Source organism: Betta splendens, chromosome 6 (genome assembly GCF_900634795.4).
Source record: "Betta splendens chromosome 6, fBetSpl5.4, whole genome shotgun sequence".
NCBI lineage: Eukaryota > Metazoa > Chordata > Actinopteri > Anabantiformes > Osphronemidae > Betta > Betta splendens.
Window position 1 is genome coordinate 14804087 of NC_040886.2, and position 16334 is coordinate 14820420.

General features: G+C 45.8%; 1 protein-coding gene across 1 annotated transcript; it reads left to right on the forward strand.

Annotated features, from left to right (window-relative positions):
- Positions 1 to 4433: 4433 nt before the first annotated feature.
- cald1b (caldesmon 1b) lies at positions 4434 to 16263 on the forward strand. Its single transcript, XM_055509837.1, has 28 exons — positions 4434 to 4617; positions 4758 to 4858; positions 6205 to 6330; positions 6615 to 6927; positions 7001 to 7039; positions 7114 to 7884; positions 7990 to 8025; positions 8103 to 8170; positions 8247 to 8490; positions 8590 to 8715; positions 9302 to 9345; positions 9422 to 9500; positions 9589 to 9723; positions 9819 to 9980; positions 10691 to 10762; positions 11396 to 11432; positions 13543 to 13549; positions 14088 to 14098; positions 14192 to 14233; positions 14336 to 14357; positions 14443 to 14500; positions 14583 to 14699; positions 14767 to 14844; positions 14921 to 15031; positions 15119 to 15228; positions 15296 to 15386; positions 15597 to 15634; positions 16077 to 16263. The coding sequence occupies exons 2-28, from the start codon at positions 4785 to 4787 to the stop codon at positions 16120 to 16122; spliced, it is 3057 nt and encodes a 1018-aa protein (XP_055365812.1). The 5' UTR covers positions 4434 to 4617; positions 4758 to 4784; the 3' UTR covers positions 16123 to 16263.
- The last annotated feature ends 71 nt before the right edge of the window (positions 16264 to 16334 follow it).

The window sequence follows — 16334 nt, forward strand, 5'->3', positions numbered from 1 at the left end:
CATCATTTCTCAACCATTTTGGTTATTTTACCAAACCACTTGGACGGAACGAGGGAGAAACCCAATAACTGAAAAAGCTCCTAAATGGACATCCTGGATTCTGGTTCTAATTATGTAGCTAACAGTGTAGTTTGCACTCATCTCTACTAACTCATTACAAGAAAGCAAATGAATGTGAATGAATCTGACATACAAAGTTAAAACATAAGTTATTAATTAATTAATTAAATTTTAAAAAGTTTTACTTGAACATCACTGAGAGACCTGAGCAGGCGGGGCTGTTCATGCCGTGTTTATAAACCTCTGGTGGCTCTCTCTCTGCTGACTTCCAGCTGGAACAGTCACTGTGGTCTGCAGGCCTGGTAAGTTTTTAATGATGCTAACATGTAATATAGTTAAAGGCACAAACGGCTGTTTGCCTTTTCTATGACGTTTCATAGAATGAATAGATGTGGGTGATTTACTGTCACTAATGATGGCTGATCCACCTACACCACTTGATGTGAACTAATTAACAAGAGGAACTTCAGAACCTGGTGTAGTTCATGATCAGCAGCTTGTTAATGCTTTTGTATTATAAATACGGCTCTAAGACATTCATTCAACATCTGGAGAGGATGTTGGAACATGTCGCCTCTGTATCAATAACAATTTACTGTGTATATGTAAGTAACCAAAACATTTCAAACTAAGAGAAATTCAGTTATGTCTTTAGGAGATTCTTATGAAGCTGAGCACGAAACATGTACACGTTTTTGCAGAGGAACCTGAATAGGATGCTTAACCCACGTTGCCACAAGAACTTGCAGGACCAGCACAGCAAGAATAGTCACACTTCTCATTCAGAGGTTATTTCTAATACTTTTAAGCTGAAACATAAACCTTAAGCTGGCTGGTAATATGAAACTACCAAATTCCTCTATTAATCCTTTCCTTAACGCTTTGGATCTACTCTGTCCAACATACAGTTGGAGCAAATACTATTATTTGACTCATACACTGAGCAGACATCTGGCTGTGGAAAAGCTGTTTGCCGTGGTGGACATGCCAAGTCAGACTCCTATTCCTTAGATGGTATTGGAGATAAAGGCTACAACCGCATAGGGTTGGAGTGTGTGAGTTTATGACCACAGGCTCATCTCGCTGGGGACTGGAAACGTGTTTGGATTTACAGACCATCTCACTTTCTTTCTGCTGCAGAAATCAGGATACTTTTGCAGCACGAGAGTGAAGCCAGCTGTGTGCACGTGTTAAATATCATCTTACACTGTGGATTTATTGCAGAAGCAGTTTTTAAGAGATTTGATTTTAACTTTCAGCATGCATGAATGCGGAGGGACGCACACGGGGTTTAATAACAACAAGAAGGACATCACAAAGAGGAAGAAATTTGTATTTACTGACATGTTTAGCTGTGGAACACGAATGAGACAGAATGTCCCAAACGGCAAGTTTGAGTTTAAAAGTTGTCATTAAAAAGTAATTGTGAATCAAATTTGCCAAATGGGAACCAGGTACAGACTGGTGACTTAGTCTGAGGACAAATGGGTCTTTGTTGTGTGTGGTTGTACAGGTGGGACGCTCTGAACAGGGGAGGAAATGGTTTTCATCCTGAGCCAATTATAGAAGATCTAAGGTTAAGAAAGTCTGCTTCAATGTAAAGAACCATAACATTCCTAACGCCAGGATTTACCAAAATGTCCAGCTGTCCTGACTGTTATCTGCAGTTGCCATGGCAACCTTCCGCTTCCGTCTTCTGGCCTCCAGCAGCCTCGTGGAAAGCCGATTTGCTGCAGTCCCAATGGAAACAAGTTATTCTTGGATTGCCAGTTTGTGCAGCAGCAGGTATTTCCTAGAGTAAACCACGCCGTGCGTCCACGGCCTCGCACCTTGCCAAGCAGGGACAAGTTACAGCGCCCCGTGCTTCCTTAAAAGGAGGCTGACGGGTCTCAGCTGATGACGCGCAACAAGGAGCGGCTGCATCTGTTTCCACTGAACTCTGGACGAGGAGGAAGCTGTAACTCAGCTTTGATTAGGACGAATTAAGCATCTTGTGTCACAGTTTGTCTGATCACGTATGCTGTTTTAGGGATCACCAGTCAGCTAATGACAGACTTAATGAGTCCAATGCGTTATTTAATCAAAGCTTATGGAGACAGCACTGAGCTAAATCATTATATGTCTCCACATATACTCCTTTAGACTCTCACAAATGTCCCTTCGCACTGCGTCATCAGAGAAGCTCGACTGTGTTTTGTGGCTTGTCGACTGTGGAATTTGTGTCCTTGTCGGGGACTTTTTCACGTCTGACCATGTTTGGTCATGTGGAAGAAGCAGCCGTTTCAGAGGCAACTGTTTATCTGTGTCGGACGCTTTCACGAGGAACGTTGTTTCATGCAAACTACTCGATCGCATGCTGCTGTTTTTACATGATGCTGTTACTGACCACAAAACACAGTCTCTCACACTCTCACAGTGAGTTCTGCACCGCTACGTCGCACGGGGACAAACATGAAAAGATTTACTGTTCTACAGTAGAAGGTCCAGACAGTCGCTCTGCTCTTACCGTATATGTAAGTGCACAGCCATACGACAAGCTAGATACATTACCAATAAAGGTGAGGACAGTAGTAACAATGATTACAGATCTAAACAGATGACACCATGGACCATAAATACAAGTAGATGTGTTGTGCGAAAGCTAAAACATTCAGCTTATCCTCATTGAACATAGAAGATTTAGTGCCGCTCTCCAAACCAAATGCACAAACACCAGATGCCACTTACTGTAAGTTAAAATTGTAGCCAATCAATCAGAATGTCTAATATTATTCACTACATGCAAAGGTAAAAAACACATAGCAGCTGATGAATTTACCCAACGATATTGTTTGATTTGCAGATAGAAGTGCAGAACTTGCATCGTCCTACTTCCTGGTTGTAGATTCTGACCAAGGGAGCTACAACATGGAGCAGATCACAGTTACACCACACACTGTAGTCAGTGTAATCATCTCCTAACTGTCACTGGCGTCTCCACACCTGACTAAGTCTAGGATAAGGTTCTTTGCTGTTCTTCTCGAATGACCATTCTCCAATGCAGGAGAAAGGCTCCTGCATTGGCTCATGGTTGCGTGTGAGCTGTGGTCGTGCAGGCCAGTCTTTTCTGCTGCTACCTGGAGTCCACCAGCTCCTCCAGCTCCTGGCTGTGGATAACGGATCCCTTGAGAAGCTCTGAAGCTCAAGAAAGCAGGATTCCAATGTTTGGGAGGAATGTAAGAAGAGCACGCGCATAAGAGCGTGGTGATGCCCGAGAGTAACAAAAGTCTAACAAAGTCGGCCGTTGTGGTCGTTCTGATTATGTGCGTGCGCTTTCATAAGTAAACAGTGGGAGACACAATGATAGCTGACAGATGCTGCTTCATTGTTGCTCACACAGCTTGAAGACATTCTAGCATTTCACATCTGAGAAGAAATTTCATGAAGGATATTTTGATCTTTGACACAAGTGCCCTTTAAAGATACTTAATAACAGAGTTGCATGTTTTATAAGTAATATTTATTTTATTGGCTCTTCAATTGTCTAGTATTTCTCCATTATGTGCAGGATTCAGATCTATGGGCTGCTATAAATCCCTTTCCCTGTCCTGTGGGGAGGTTAAGTGTGACAAGTCAGCTCGTCCCAGCGGGGCTCTTCTTTTAACTCTCAGTAAACACGCACTAGTGTTTTAGAAAAAGCCTCTTTTGGCCCAGCGCGTTTTTTAAGCCTTCATGACTGTATATGGTACAGGCCATTGTGAAAACTAAACACTTACATGCTTGTGTGCCACAGCTCACTGTTGGTGGGCTCCAGATCTGGAGATGCACATACAGCACAAAAAACAGAGGTTACTGAAGCATAACTATATATGACAGAACGGAAGACAGAGGGCGATACATCAGTTCAAGAGCACAGCCCATACTCACAGCAGTGCAGGGTTTAAACAGAAGTGTAGGATCATTTCTCAACCCTTTCTTATATGTTGTTATATCATGTGAATGCATGGTTTATATTAAATGAATGATCATCAGGGCGTCAGACCTTCCGTGGTCTCTTCATGTCAATAACATGCTGTGTATTTTGTTGATCACAACTCATCACTGATACGGCCTCTCTATAACCTCTATAAGTTTTTAAGTTTCTGTCTCTGATGATTTCCTGAGGTGCAACATCTGGAAGTTTTAGTTGGTTTCAGGGTCTGGCCTTCACTGGTGTGACTGGGAACGACTTGGTCCTGTGAGCCAAGTCATCCCAGATTAACAAAGAGAATTAGCATTAGAGGTGTTGGTTAGTTTAGAGGAGGGAAACGAGGAAAGATCAGACAAACAAACAGAACTAATCTGATTGAGTGTCAAGGCAGAGATCAGGGAGGGGACAGTGCAGCAGAGGCAGAGGCTGAGGAGGAGGAGGGAGGCCGAGGGGAAGCAAGCAGGCTTTGCCTTTTCTGGTAGTTCAGTGCTGAAAGAACAAGAAGGAATCCCGTGAAGAGCTGAGACACAAACCGACTGCATAAACTGAAACACGCTGCCGTTCATGGACCAAACACCAGCTACTGCTGGGCTGCTGTGAGCAAACAGGTACCGGAACACCTCATTACTCTGGTCTCTGTGATGAAGCTGCTCCAGGTGGATGCCTGCATGGCGTCAGTTACTCCTACAGCTGGTTGCTGGAGTCAACAGGTGGATCAACGCTCTGACATCACATTTGTGTCTTCCAGTGAGACATTAAGAAGCTAGCGGGCATCATGGACGATGACTTTGACCGCCGCATGGAGCTGAGGAGGCAGAGGAGGGAGCAGATGCGCCTGGAGGCCGAGAAGTAAGTCAATCAGCTGCTTGTTATTGTGACAGACGTGTCCTGCTGCATCACACTACGTCGGTCATCTGTCTCAGTCAGCTGACTGCTACTGCTTGCGTTGTCAATATTAAAATGGCGTCATGTCGACATTCACACATGAATTTAGTTTCATTGTTAAATCCTCGATTACAAAGTCAAGGATGAATTCTCCTTTCCCTGAGACCTTCACTGGAAAACAGCTCAAGATACTGAATGGATCATTGAAACTAATATAGAATTATAGAACTGCTGAGTTAGCTTGATTTTGATGAAAGGTTGTCATCTAATAGAAACCTTTATAGGATCTTAATTTATTTACACAGGTTGATGATATTTGATGGTGGAGTTCACATATTTGCCTCTCCTTCTCTCATGTGGCCTCTGTGGTTTTATAACAACCAATATTAACGACAACTGAGCTGCTCAGAACGTCCAGTTCTGTCTGGATTTTGTTTGTTCATTAGTGCATCAGCATTTATCAATAACCAGATGATTTCCAGCCACAAAGAGCTCGTCAGTAGTTCGTTCAGTTCATCCCAACTCAGCCCATCATTTGCTTCTAGATCACACCAGTTACAAACGCATTGCATGCACTTTTCCCAGCCATGCCCACGTTGCCCTCTCTGCCTCCTGGCTCCTGTCTGCAGCCTGAGGAAACGCTGCAGACGCTGGAATGCTTTTACTGCCCAGCGAAGCCTTCTCTGCCTCCGTGCCTCAGACTCTCCGTCCTTCTGATCGCCAGGCACCTTTCAACACGCTTCCCTCCATTTACTGGAGTTCGTGCCCCTCAGGTTGCTCATCTGGAAACGTAACTGCACCGCGAGGACAGAGCGCTCCCAGCCAGACTTTAGCTTCGGTCGGACTAGTGTCCAACTCGACGACTTCCTCAATCATTTTTCGGGCCAATCAGTTCTATTTGGAGAAGCTGTTGCCTGAGGATTAGTTGGATTTCCGTCTCGTTTGGGTGTTTGTTTCTGTTTTAACGGCGGGGAGGATTCCTGTGGTTCCCATCCATCTCTCACAACATCTGTAAATCATTGTGTTGTGGGTTCAGGAAGAGCAGGGGGAAATAATAACTGCATGCTATCAATGGGCCATTTCAAGCTCTCGCCCCACCATCGTAAAGCCTGGTAACACTTGGAGGAACACAGGCTGCTTGTCCAAACCTCGAGTGTGAGAGAGATGAAGTTAGAGGAGGGACTCTCAACTATGTCTCAGTTCCCTTTTCTCTGTTGTGACATTTGAGACCAGTTTGAGAGAGTCCTTCACATCCTGCTGAGGACTCCTCAAAGGGTGGGGGAAAGAGTCTTATATGTGTGCTGTTGCAGGGTGGGTTACAACAATGATGATGACGAGGAGGAAGCACGCGAGCGAAGGAGACGGGCAAGGGAGGAGAGGAAGAAGATGAGGGAGTCGGACGAGTCCGGCACCACCGACATGAACAACGCCGACAGGTACAACACAGTCCAAAGAAGATGAATAAATAAACACAAGCAATAGAATTAAAACTCGACAATCACCTCCAGCCTCAATATTTGGAGCTGCCTCCAGTGATGGTGTGGTTGTCTGACAGATATTTCCTCTGGTTAGCCACAGCAGAACCATCCCGCCCAGCACTCACATGTGGTTCTATCAAACTTTATTGTTCGAGAAATTAGATTGTGATTAAGATTTAGAGATTCAGCCCTACTAGATTTGAATTTCATAATATGAACCGGTTGATTTTGTGGTCTTTCAGTGGGATGGAGAGCATCAGTGCTGCGGGAGCGGATGATGATCAGGCTCTGCTGGAGCGCCTGGCCAAGAGGGAGGAGCGCAGGCAAAAGAGAATGAAGGAGGCCATGGAGAGACAGAAGGAGCTGGACCCGGCTGTTACCTGCTCCAACGGCACCGACGACACATCAGAGCAGCAGTCGTCCAGCACACAACAACACAGCGAAGAGATGGAGGAGGAGGACAAGAAGGAGGAGGAACCTGCCCAGGGGGAGGTGGCAGAGACCGAAAGCAACTCCTGGATGAAGGACGAAGAAGACAAGAAGAATGAAACACAGGTAAACACCAGTTCCTGCTTTTGATTTATTGTAAATAAGAGAAATGATTTTATATTTTTTATTCTTCTGACAGGAACCTGTTGAGGAATCAAGAACAGAGACAATAAATGAGGTAGTTCATTAGTCTAGTTTCTTTCTAGATCGCTATGTTAACATATGCAGAATTTTACATTATTGTCGTTACAGGAGAAGCTCGAAGCTACAGCAACAGATGTGACAGAAGCAGATGCTGATCTAGGAATGAAAGACGCAGATGAGGAAGCAGTTTCTGATGTAAACAAGGAAAAAGAAGAAGAGAGGAGAAAGAAAGAGGAACAGCAGCAAAAAGAAGAGGAAGAGAAGCTAAAATTAGAAGAAGAGGAGAGACAAAAAAAGCAGGAAAAACTTGAGATGGAGGAAGAAGAAAGACACGAGAAGGAAAGAAAAAGAAGAGAAGAAGAGGAAAAACAGCAAAAAGAAATGGAAGAGAGTCTCAGGATGGAAGAAGAAGAAAAAGAAAAAGAGAAGAGAGAGACGGAGGAGAGAATGAAACAAGAAGAGGAAGAAAAGCAGAGAAGGGAGAGGGAAGAGATTCAGAGGAAAGAGGAAGAGGAGAGGCAGAGAAAGGAGATGGAGGAGAAGCTGAGAAGAGAGGAGGAAGAAGAAAAACAGAAGAGAGAGCTGGAGGAAAAGAAAAAGAAAGAGGAGGAAAAGCGTAAAAAAGAAATAGAAGAGAAGAAGAAAAAGGAGGAAGAAGAGAAGCAAAAGAAGAAAGAGCTGGAGGAGAAGAAGAAGAAAGAAGAGGAGGAGAGGCGGAAAAAGGAGATGGAGGAGAAGAAGAAGAAAGAGGAAGAAGAGAGACGGAAAAGGGAGATGGAGGAGAAGAAGAAGAAAGAAGAGCAAGAGAAGCAGAAGAAGGAGGCTGAGGAGAAGAAGAAAAAAGAGGAGGAGGAAAAACAAAAGAAAAAGAAAGAAGAGGTATGAGGATTGTTTCATTATCAACACTGACATTAAACAGCCATAAGTGATTCACAAAGGTTTTACTTTTGGATTAATCCTGTTCTTTTTGTCTCCTGTGAAAAGGAAGAGAAACCAAAGAGATTTGGATTTAAGGAAAAGGTAAAACTTCCAAATCCTCCATGCTTAACCTGGAAGGACAAACTGTCATGTCTGCCTTTATTTCCTCTTTATCTTAGAATGAAGCAGCCGCGCGGAACGAAGCTGTCACTGAGAGTAAACTCCGGAAAACAGAGAAGACATCAAGGTGAGGAGGCGCGAACATGAGAGCGGAGGGTTTAAAGCGTTCACGTGTACAGTAGACCAACGGCGTTCCTCCCCAGGGACCCGCCCTCCTCCAAGGCCGAGGACCTGGAGCGGCAGGAGGCCGAGCGCAAGCTGCAGGAGCTGAAGCGCCGGCGAAACCACGCGGAGAGCGAGGAGTTCGAGAAGATGAAGCAGAAGCAGCAGGGGGCCGAGGCCGAGCTGGAGGACCTGAAGAAGAAGAGAGAGGAGAGGAGGAAGGTGCTGGAGGAGGAGGAGAGGCGGAGGAAGCAGGAGACGGAGGACAAGAAAGCCAAGGAGCAGGTGGGGAGGCGCCAGGTCGCTGGTTATGGGAAAATACAGCTTAAAACTGAGGGTGTGAAGATGAAATAATGACAACGACCTCTGTGCTTGTGGGGACAGGACGAGAAGAGGAGGATGAGAGAGGAGATAGAGAAGAGGAGGGCGGAGGCTGCAGAGAAGAAGAAACAGAAGGAGGAGGAGGCTACAAAACCGGCCTTCGCCGTCAGCCCCAAAGGCTCCTCAAAGGTGAGGAGGAGGAGCTGTGACATCGACTCCTGCGACACGAGATGAAACGTGCAAATGGATGAAACAGGATTTAAAATCAACTTTATTGATCCCATATTGGGGAAAATTATTATTCACATTTAAGGAGACGGTCCCCCCCCCCCCCCCCCCCCCCCCCCCATGGTCATGTGATCACGTCCCTTTTCTATTTCTGCTTCTTTGATATCAGCCATATATTATTAGATGACGTGATTCAAAAACAGAAAATGTTCTCTGGGGTCTGAGTTGTCTTCAAATATGGCTGCAGTCGAACAGACAGTGACTTTGCTGGAGTATTTTTGAAGCGATGTTGAGAATTGTGAGTGAATGTGAGTCAACGGTGTCCGTACAGGGAAATTTATGTGAAACAGCATTTTTTTAGCGTGTGTGTGTGTGTGTGTGTGTGTGTATGTGCATGTGTGTGTGTGGAGCTCAGTTGAATGACTCAGGCGGTTCAGACCTTCCCAGGACACGCTGGCCTCATTCAGGGTCAACTTGACCACGTCTGAACCTACTGTGTGTGTCCATCACGCGCCGTTTATAGCTAACAACATGCTGTTTTGTGCAGATCGGGGCAAAGGCCGAATTCCTGAGCAAGTCAGCGCAGAAAAGGTGAGTCCTGATAAATACACTGAGAGTAAATGAGTGAAACAGATGCTCCTGCAGCCATGTTTGCTCATCTTCACAGCACTGCATCCAGGGCGTCGCACACCCCCATCGTCTCCAAGATCGGCAACAGACTGGAGCAGTACACGTCCGCCATCCAGGTCCACAAAGAAGCGCTCCAACGCTGTGACATGAGTGTTGCTGTTGTTCCCATGTGAAAGTAACTAAACCCACGCGCTGTCACCGCAGGGAAACAAGGAATCCCCCAAAACCCCGAAGTCTCCAGTGGCAGATGTTCCCGCAGGAGGCACGCGCAGCATCAAGAGCATGTGGGAGAAAGGGACGGTGGGCGGCTCCTCCGAGAGCGCGGCGCCGGCCAGCAAGGTGAGGATGGGAGGGATGGGAGGGATGGGAGGGATGGGGGCTCCACCGGCTTCACCGGGAGCTCACCGAGCCGCGGGGGGTGTCTCCTTTCTCAGGATGTGGCTGGCATCAGAGGGGGCGTGGCCGGACGCGTCAACAGCTGGATGGCCAAACCCGCGGAGGCTGAGAAGACGCCTGCACCCGCAGCGGCACCCGCAGCGGCACCCGCAGCGGCACCCGCAGCGGCACCCGCAGCGGCACCCGCAGCCAAGGCCGCGGTAAGAGCTGATGAGCTCACGCGAGCTGCTCAAATTTAGACACCGGCGAGTAATCCTCCGCTATGCAGCACGCGCTAATGTGCTTATTTGCGGGTCAGCGTGCCGACCTTTGCACGTGGAGTCCAGCGCCCCCACATGGACACATCAGCTTACCGCATCCGCCAGCGAACGCGCAACAGCCCGCGCGCGACACAACAACCAAAATCACGCTCTGAGCGGCGTCACGAGTTCTTATTATAGCGTCTCACAAGAACAAGTGCTCAGGCGTCGGAGAAACGCCCCGGTTCATTCGCTGCAGAGAAGCGGGGCGACCTTTCCCCACGTGCCCTTTTCTTAAAGTAGGACGCTAGCTGCTAATCTTCTGGAGACGCGGCTCGCGCCATGCGGTCGCATGACGTGCACATTGTTCTAACGTGAAATTCACAAGCGAGATATCTTTAGTGTCAAATGTCTTAACCTTGGCCCAACGTGTGCGCCTTCCTTTTTCTTTGAGAATAGATTAAATAATACATAATTTCATAATCTGGAACCATAGTGCGCATCATATTTTATATTTAAAACTGTTTTTTTGTGTAAAGTAAACTAGACAAACGCAGGTTTACGATGATTAAGCCGGGCCTTTACTGGTAATGAAAGACTGGGTCACATGAATCACGGCCGGTCTCGTGCGTGTGTGTGCGTGTGTGTGTGTGCGTGCGTGCGTGTGACAGGACGTGAAACCAGGCGAGGCCGCTTCCAAACGCAGCCCGTGGGAAGCGAAGAAGAGCCCCGCACCTGCAAAGGTAACGCAGCGGCCGCGTGAGCCACGCGCTGAGACGCTCTGACGCTCTGATAGTGACTTCCTGTCTGTTTTGTGTCATTCAGTCGACCTAATGGTGAAAGAGGTAAAACCAGCCACTCCGCGCACGCTTCACCAAGCACGATGGGATGGAGTTGTTTTTTTGCTCTGTTTCATCCAGAAGTCAAACAAACGCACATCTGCTGCTGAGTTGTCTGAAATGAAACGGACCTGCTGATTTCTGACGGGTCCCCGTCTCACGAGCGCCGCGTTACTCACAGAATGCACACTGGGCACATGAATGATTTTCCTCGGCGGTGAAGCGTTTCTTAATGCGGAACGTGGATGGGTTTCATGCAGGAATGTGATCTCTGAGTTGTTTTTAGCCGCTGCGTGCGCGGCTTCGTGCCACGGCGGTTGTCGCATTACAGAAGCGCGCATGTGCTCGTGTTTGAATGCTCGTTATGTAAGAGCAATATTTCACTTATTTGATCATTTTTATTATGAGAGATGAATTCAAACTTTGACATATGTAAGAACGTTGCTGAATATTACAGTATAAACCCGTTGAACCCCCATCACTCAGTCTAATTTTTCCTACTGTTTCTATTTGATCCTCTTTTCCCCACATTTCCAGGTTTCTTTCGGGGCCAAGAGCAAGTTTGTCACAAATGGTAAGTTTACATTTTAACACAACCACATTAATACTGTTTATGTATTTGCGTGAAAGATGCAGATCATTTCCAAATGTCTTCGTTTTTAAGATCAACCTTGACTGAATTTTTTGAACATTTCTTCCACTGTAATCGTTCACAAGCTCCTACTGTTTATCTCTTAGAACATTTAGTTGAGTCGTCTGTGTCCTTCAGCCATTCTGTCTGTACGGGAACGTGCTCCCACTGATTTATTGCCCCCTGTGGACTCACAACAACAACAGACCACAACTCACCAACACTACATTTTGCTCCCTGTAAATCAAACCTCCTGCGGAGGATTTTGAGGTGTGGGCTTAGCTCTGTGTCACCGGGGTCTATATTTATAGAGCCTCACCCTGACCTTGTTTCCCAGTATAAAGGACCTTCCAGGCTCCTGGGACGGCCGTCGCGTCTTTGCGGTTCCTTGTTCACTCCGGCGCTGACATACCTCGGTGCAGCTGCTTGATTGTCACATTACAACTGGCTGCTGGGAGGATTACAAACCGTTTAAGCAGAAAACTCTGGGCTTATTCACTCAGTGCTAATGATAAAGGCCCAGCGTGTGTCCTCACAACCCGGGGGACCAGCTTCACCGCGTTTGAGCCGTTTGAAGCCGTCTTTCTGCACATACGGCCTGAAATCGACCCCGCAGCCACGGAGCCAGAACGTGGACAATGAGAGCGGAAAAGCGTTTGTCGGGTGTCGGCTTCAACCCTGAATAGCGATCCTCCCGACTTCCTCATCAGAAATAGATCACTGGAGAAAGAAGTAAAGGGCAAAAGACAACGTTACAGCTGTCAATCAGTGAAGGAGTCTGGATGAAGAAGCACTGAACAGCTCCAACACCTGAAAGACGAACCGATGAACACACCTTTCACGCGTCTCTCTTTCTATCAGCAGGCGTCAGACCTTAACAGCCTAAATCCAGCCCGACCCGACCCCACGCCAGGCAGAGTTCCAAGGATGAGGACAAAATGAAAGAGCACCACCGGAGACATCCGAGTCCTGCAGCAAAATTCCTATTAACTTTCATGCAAACATTGATGCTTCTAAATGCAGACTTGAGATTCAAAGAATATATGAGAACAAACGTCCACGTGACACGTGCTTAATGGCGGATGGATTGTGTATCTGTCTTCGGTTGGTCCCTCCAGCAGTAATGTTGAAATAAGAGCTTCAGATGCGTGAATGTTACTTTGCTCCGGTTGTCTCATCATATAGTTAATACAAAGCATCCGTGCTTCATTGTCGTGCACGCTCGCCGCTTTAATGAATGGCATTCACAGATTTAACTCTATACAAAACCAGCGCTCGGCCTCCACCTCTTCAAGGTGACGATCGTATGAATATTAAACAACATCAGTGTCATTTATCGGCCCACTGTACCAGCTTCTAATGTAGCCATGGGAATCCTATAATAAAGCATCATCCGGGAGTTTCTGTCACCCTGACATTTAGCAGTTAAAAATATATTGTCTGACCAACAGTAAACAAGGAAACAATGTGTGCGTATGCAGGTATGTGTCATAGCAGCCTCTCAGTGAATGCAGGTAACAGCTGGACGCGTCCCTCGTCCGTCATGACAAGACAGACACAACACACACACATGGTTTTAACCTTAATGCCTGTAATTACTGTTAAAGTCAGTCAGAAGCTGAAACCCATCAAGCTGCATTGGGAGTCTTACATACTGAGGGTGTGGTGGTGAACTGTGTTGGTTGAATGCTTGAAATGACTGTTTTAAGCTTCTGAAATAAAGCTAAGCAACAAAAGCTTTGACTCGTGGCCTGGTTGCTTTATTTTTACAGATTGGTTGGAAATGTTGCTCCATCTGTTTCTTAACCACACGTTGAAATCTGAGCTGAGGATCCGTGATATTATAAAGGCAGGCTGACACCTGCACTGTGTGTGTGTGTGTGTGTGTGTGTGTGTGTGTGTGTGTGTGTGTGTGTGTGTGTGTGTGTCTAACAATAGCCTGACCAAACACAGGGTCCCGGTCACATGCAGAACAAGGGCTGGACTATGAGTCCTCGATGCTCAACCTGTGGGTAAATTAGTTTATTGCTGTTTCGGAGCTTCCTGTGTCCAGGTCACAGGTAAGGGCACTCTCACCTCACCAAACAGTGGGAGGACCTGCTGTTACCAGCTAAGATTATTACTTTATTATTATTTCATCATAGTTACCTGCCTGGTTTTGTCAATATAACTAATAATAAACAAAGATGAAATTATACAAATACTTTACTTATATATAAAATTTTCTCTTTCAATTTTTATTCTTTATATTAAATAACTGTATTTACTTGTTTTAGTTTTTTGACACCGGAGACATTTTTGTTTCCTGATTTGACACAAAAATATGAGTGAGGCTAAAGATAACCATTAACTGGAAGCGACACAGACACTCACTGTTGCCACCTCACGCTCTGCTGTGGTGTTTAATGATCAGACCTGTTCACCAGTTTAAAAATAGCCTAATGTGGATCCATGTTGCAGAACTCATCCATACTGTACGAAAATGTCTGACACAGAAGAAGTCCTGGAGTAAGTAGTAATCTTTGGTCTGAAACAATCAATTTGTTCTTTCACATCATAATAAAAATGATTTTCTCTTGTTGCTGCTTTGACCCGAAGAGAGGACGAAGGTGAGAAAGTTGCATCTGCTTATGTTTCTATATACTGAATATAAAAACTACAAATATAATTTTTTTAATTTTGATGTTGTTCTTGGTCATTAGCACAAGAGGAAGCACAAGAGGAGGCACAAGAGGAAGCAACAGGTGGTAAAGTTAGAATTTTTCATTTGTCATATTTGCATGTAAATAACTGACTAAACAAAATCTATTATATATATTATATATATATAATTTTTTTTGTTCCAGACGAGTCCAGGCCCAAACCCAAGTAAGTGTCTCATCTTAACTTTAAAGGCATCTAACTTTAAACTCTGCTTACTGCAGATTATATAATAAACTGTTCACGTCTGCAGGTTTATGACAAATATTACTGCTCCCAAAATCCCTGATGGAGAAAAAGTGGACTTTGATGTGAGTTAAACGCTTCCTTCTTAACAGAATCAACCAGTTGGATTCAAACTGAAACATCCAATTGTGACTGACTTGGTTGCAGGACATCCACAGGAAGCGTCAGGAGAAGGACCTGTCTGAGCTGCAGTCGCTCATAGAAGCTCACTTCATCCAGAGGAAGAAGGAGGAGGAGGAGCTCATCGCACTCGTCAACAGGATTGTGAGTGTGTGAGGAGTCACTGTGTTTTCTGTACTGGTCACGGTGACCATGTTGCTTCCTTTTACAGGAGAAGCGTCGAGCCGAGAGAGCGGAGCAGCACAGGATCCGAGCAGAGAGAGAGAAGGAGAGGCAGGCCAGGCTCGCGGTACGCTCCTGGATCCATGGAATACAACTATGACAGCAGCTCCTCCACTGACTGAGTCTCCTGTGCTGATCAACAGGAGGAGAAGGAGCGCAAGGAGCAGGAGGAGCAGCGGAGGAGGCAGGATGAGGACGCCAAGAAGAAGAAGGCTCTGTCCAACATGACCCAGCAGTACAGCGCTGGACAAAAGGCAAAGGACGGCTTCTTCTCTGCTCAATCCTAATATATTGTATTAGACCAGTTTTGTTTAGATTTATTTGTGTGTTTTTCCACACAGAGCGACAACAGGCGAGGCAAGAAACAAACCGAGAGGGAGAAGAAGAAGAAGATCCTGGCTGAGCGCAGGAAGCCTCTCAGCGTGGATCATCTGAGCGAGGACAAACTCAAGTAGGTCCAGACCTCTGCATGTGCCGTACCTCCACAGCCCTGGCCTGATAGCGTGTTTACCCCACAGGGAGAAAGCCAACGAGCTGTGGCAGTGGCTGATGGGCCTAGAGTCCGAGAAGTTTGATCTCAGTGAGAAGCTGAAGAGACAGAAGTATGACGTAAGTCAGTCAACACCAAACTATTCATCAGCTCTAGAATGAACTCTTCATGATGAGAGGAAGATCTCCATCCAGGAGAGGCATCTGGAGACGACCAAACATTTTTTGATGCATTTTTATTATATTCTCCTGTAATAAGGGTTTCCAGTGGCATTAGCATCCTCTGCTGGACATTTATATAAACGCTTAGCAAGGTTTGTGTCCCCACAGATTAACCAGCTTCTTACCAGAGTCCAGGACCACCAGAGGTACGTACAGAAACCTGAGTGGGCTACTTCTGATTACTGAGACTAAACACCCTCTCAGATCTCTGCTTCTTAATTCTAATAATAAATAACAAATAGCTGAGCAGGTCTGTGCCTTTACTGGTACATGTATGTATTAGATTAACTCCTGTTGCACGGAGACACATACAGACACTTGTTGCCTTTACACAAGTACTAAAAGCAGCCCTAGGCTGATTACAGAGTTGCTGATGACAGGTAAGAAACACAGCATTTATTTGAAATCTCATCGGAAGAGATTGCAAACAGAGATTAAGATTTGACATTACCATGATGTCAGTGAAAGCTCCAGATCTGCAGTAAGCACAGAAAAATGTCCACATCATTAACAAACTGTTTGGCTTAACTAGACTAAACATACCAAAATACACAGTGTCACTTTCCATCTTTGTATGGTGCCTTTCAGTGCTAAAGGCCGTGGCAAGGGCAAGATGGGTGGCCGGCTCAGGTAAAGGAGCTACTGCACCAGACGGGACGAGGCGACAGTGTTACTAGTGACTGGCCCATGTGTCTACTGTGTTTTGGAGCTATACAGTATACTGTATGTGTTAAACGTCATGACATGACAACAATAAATAAGTCTTTACACCTGCTCCCGTGATGCTGCTGCTGTGTAATTCAGTCTATCATACGTTATCATACGTTTCATAAGTCTAGATCACTA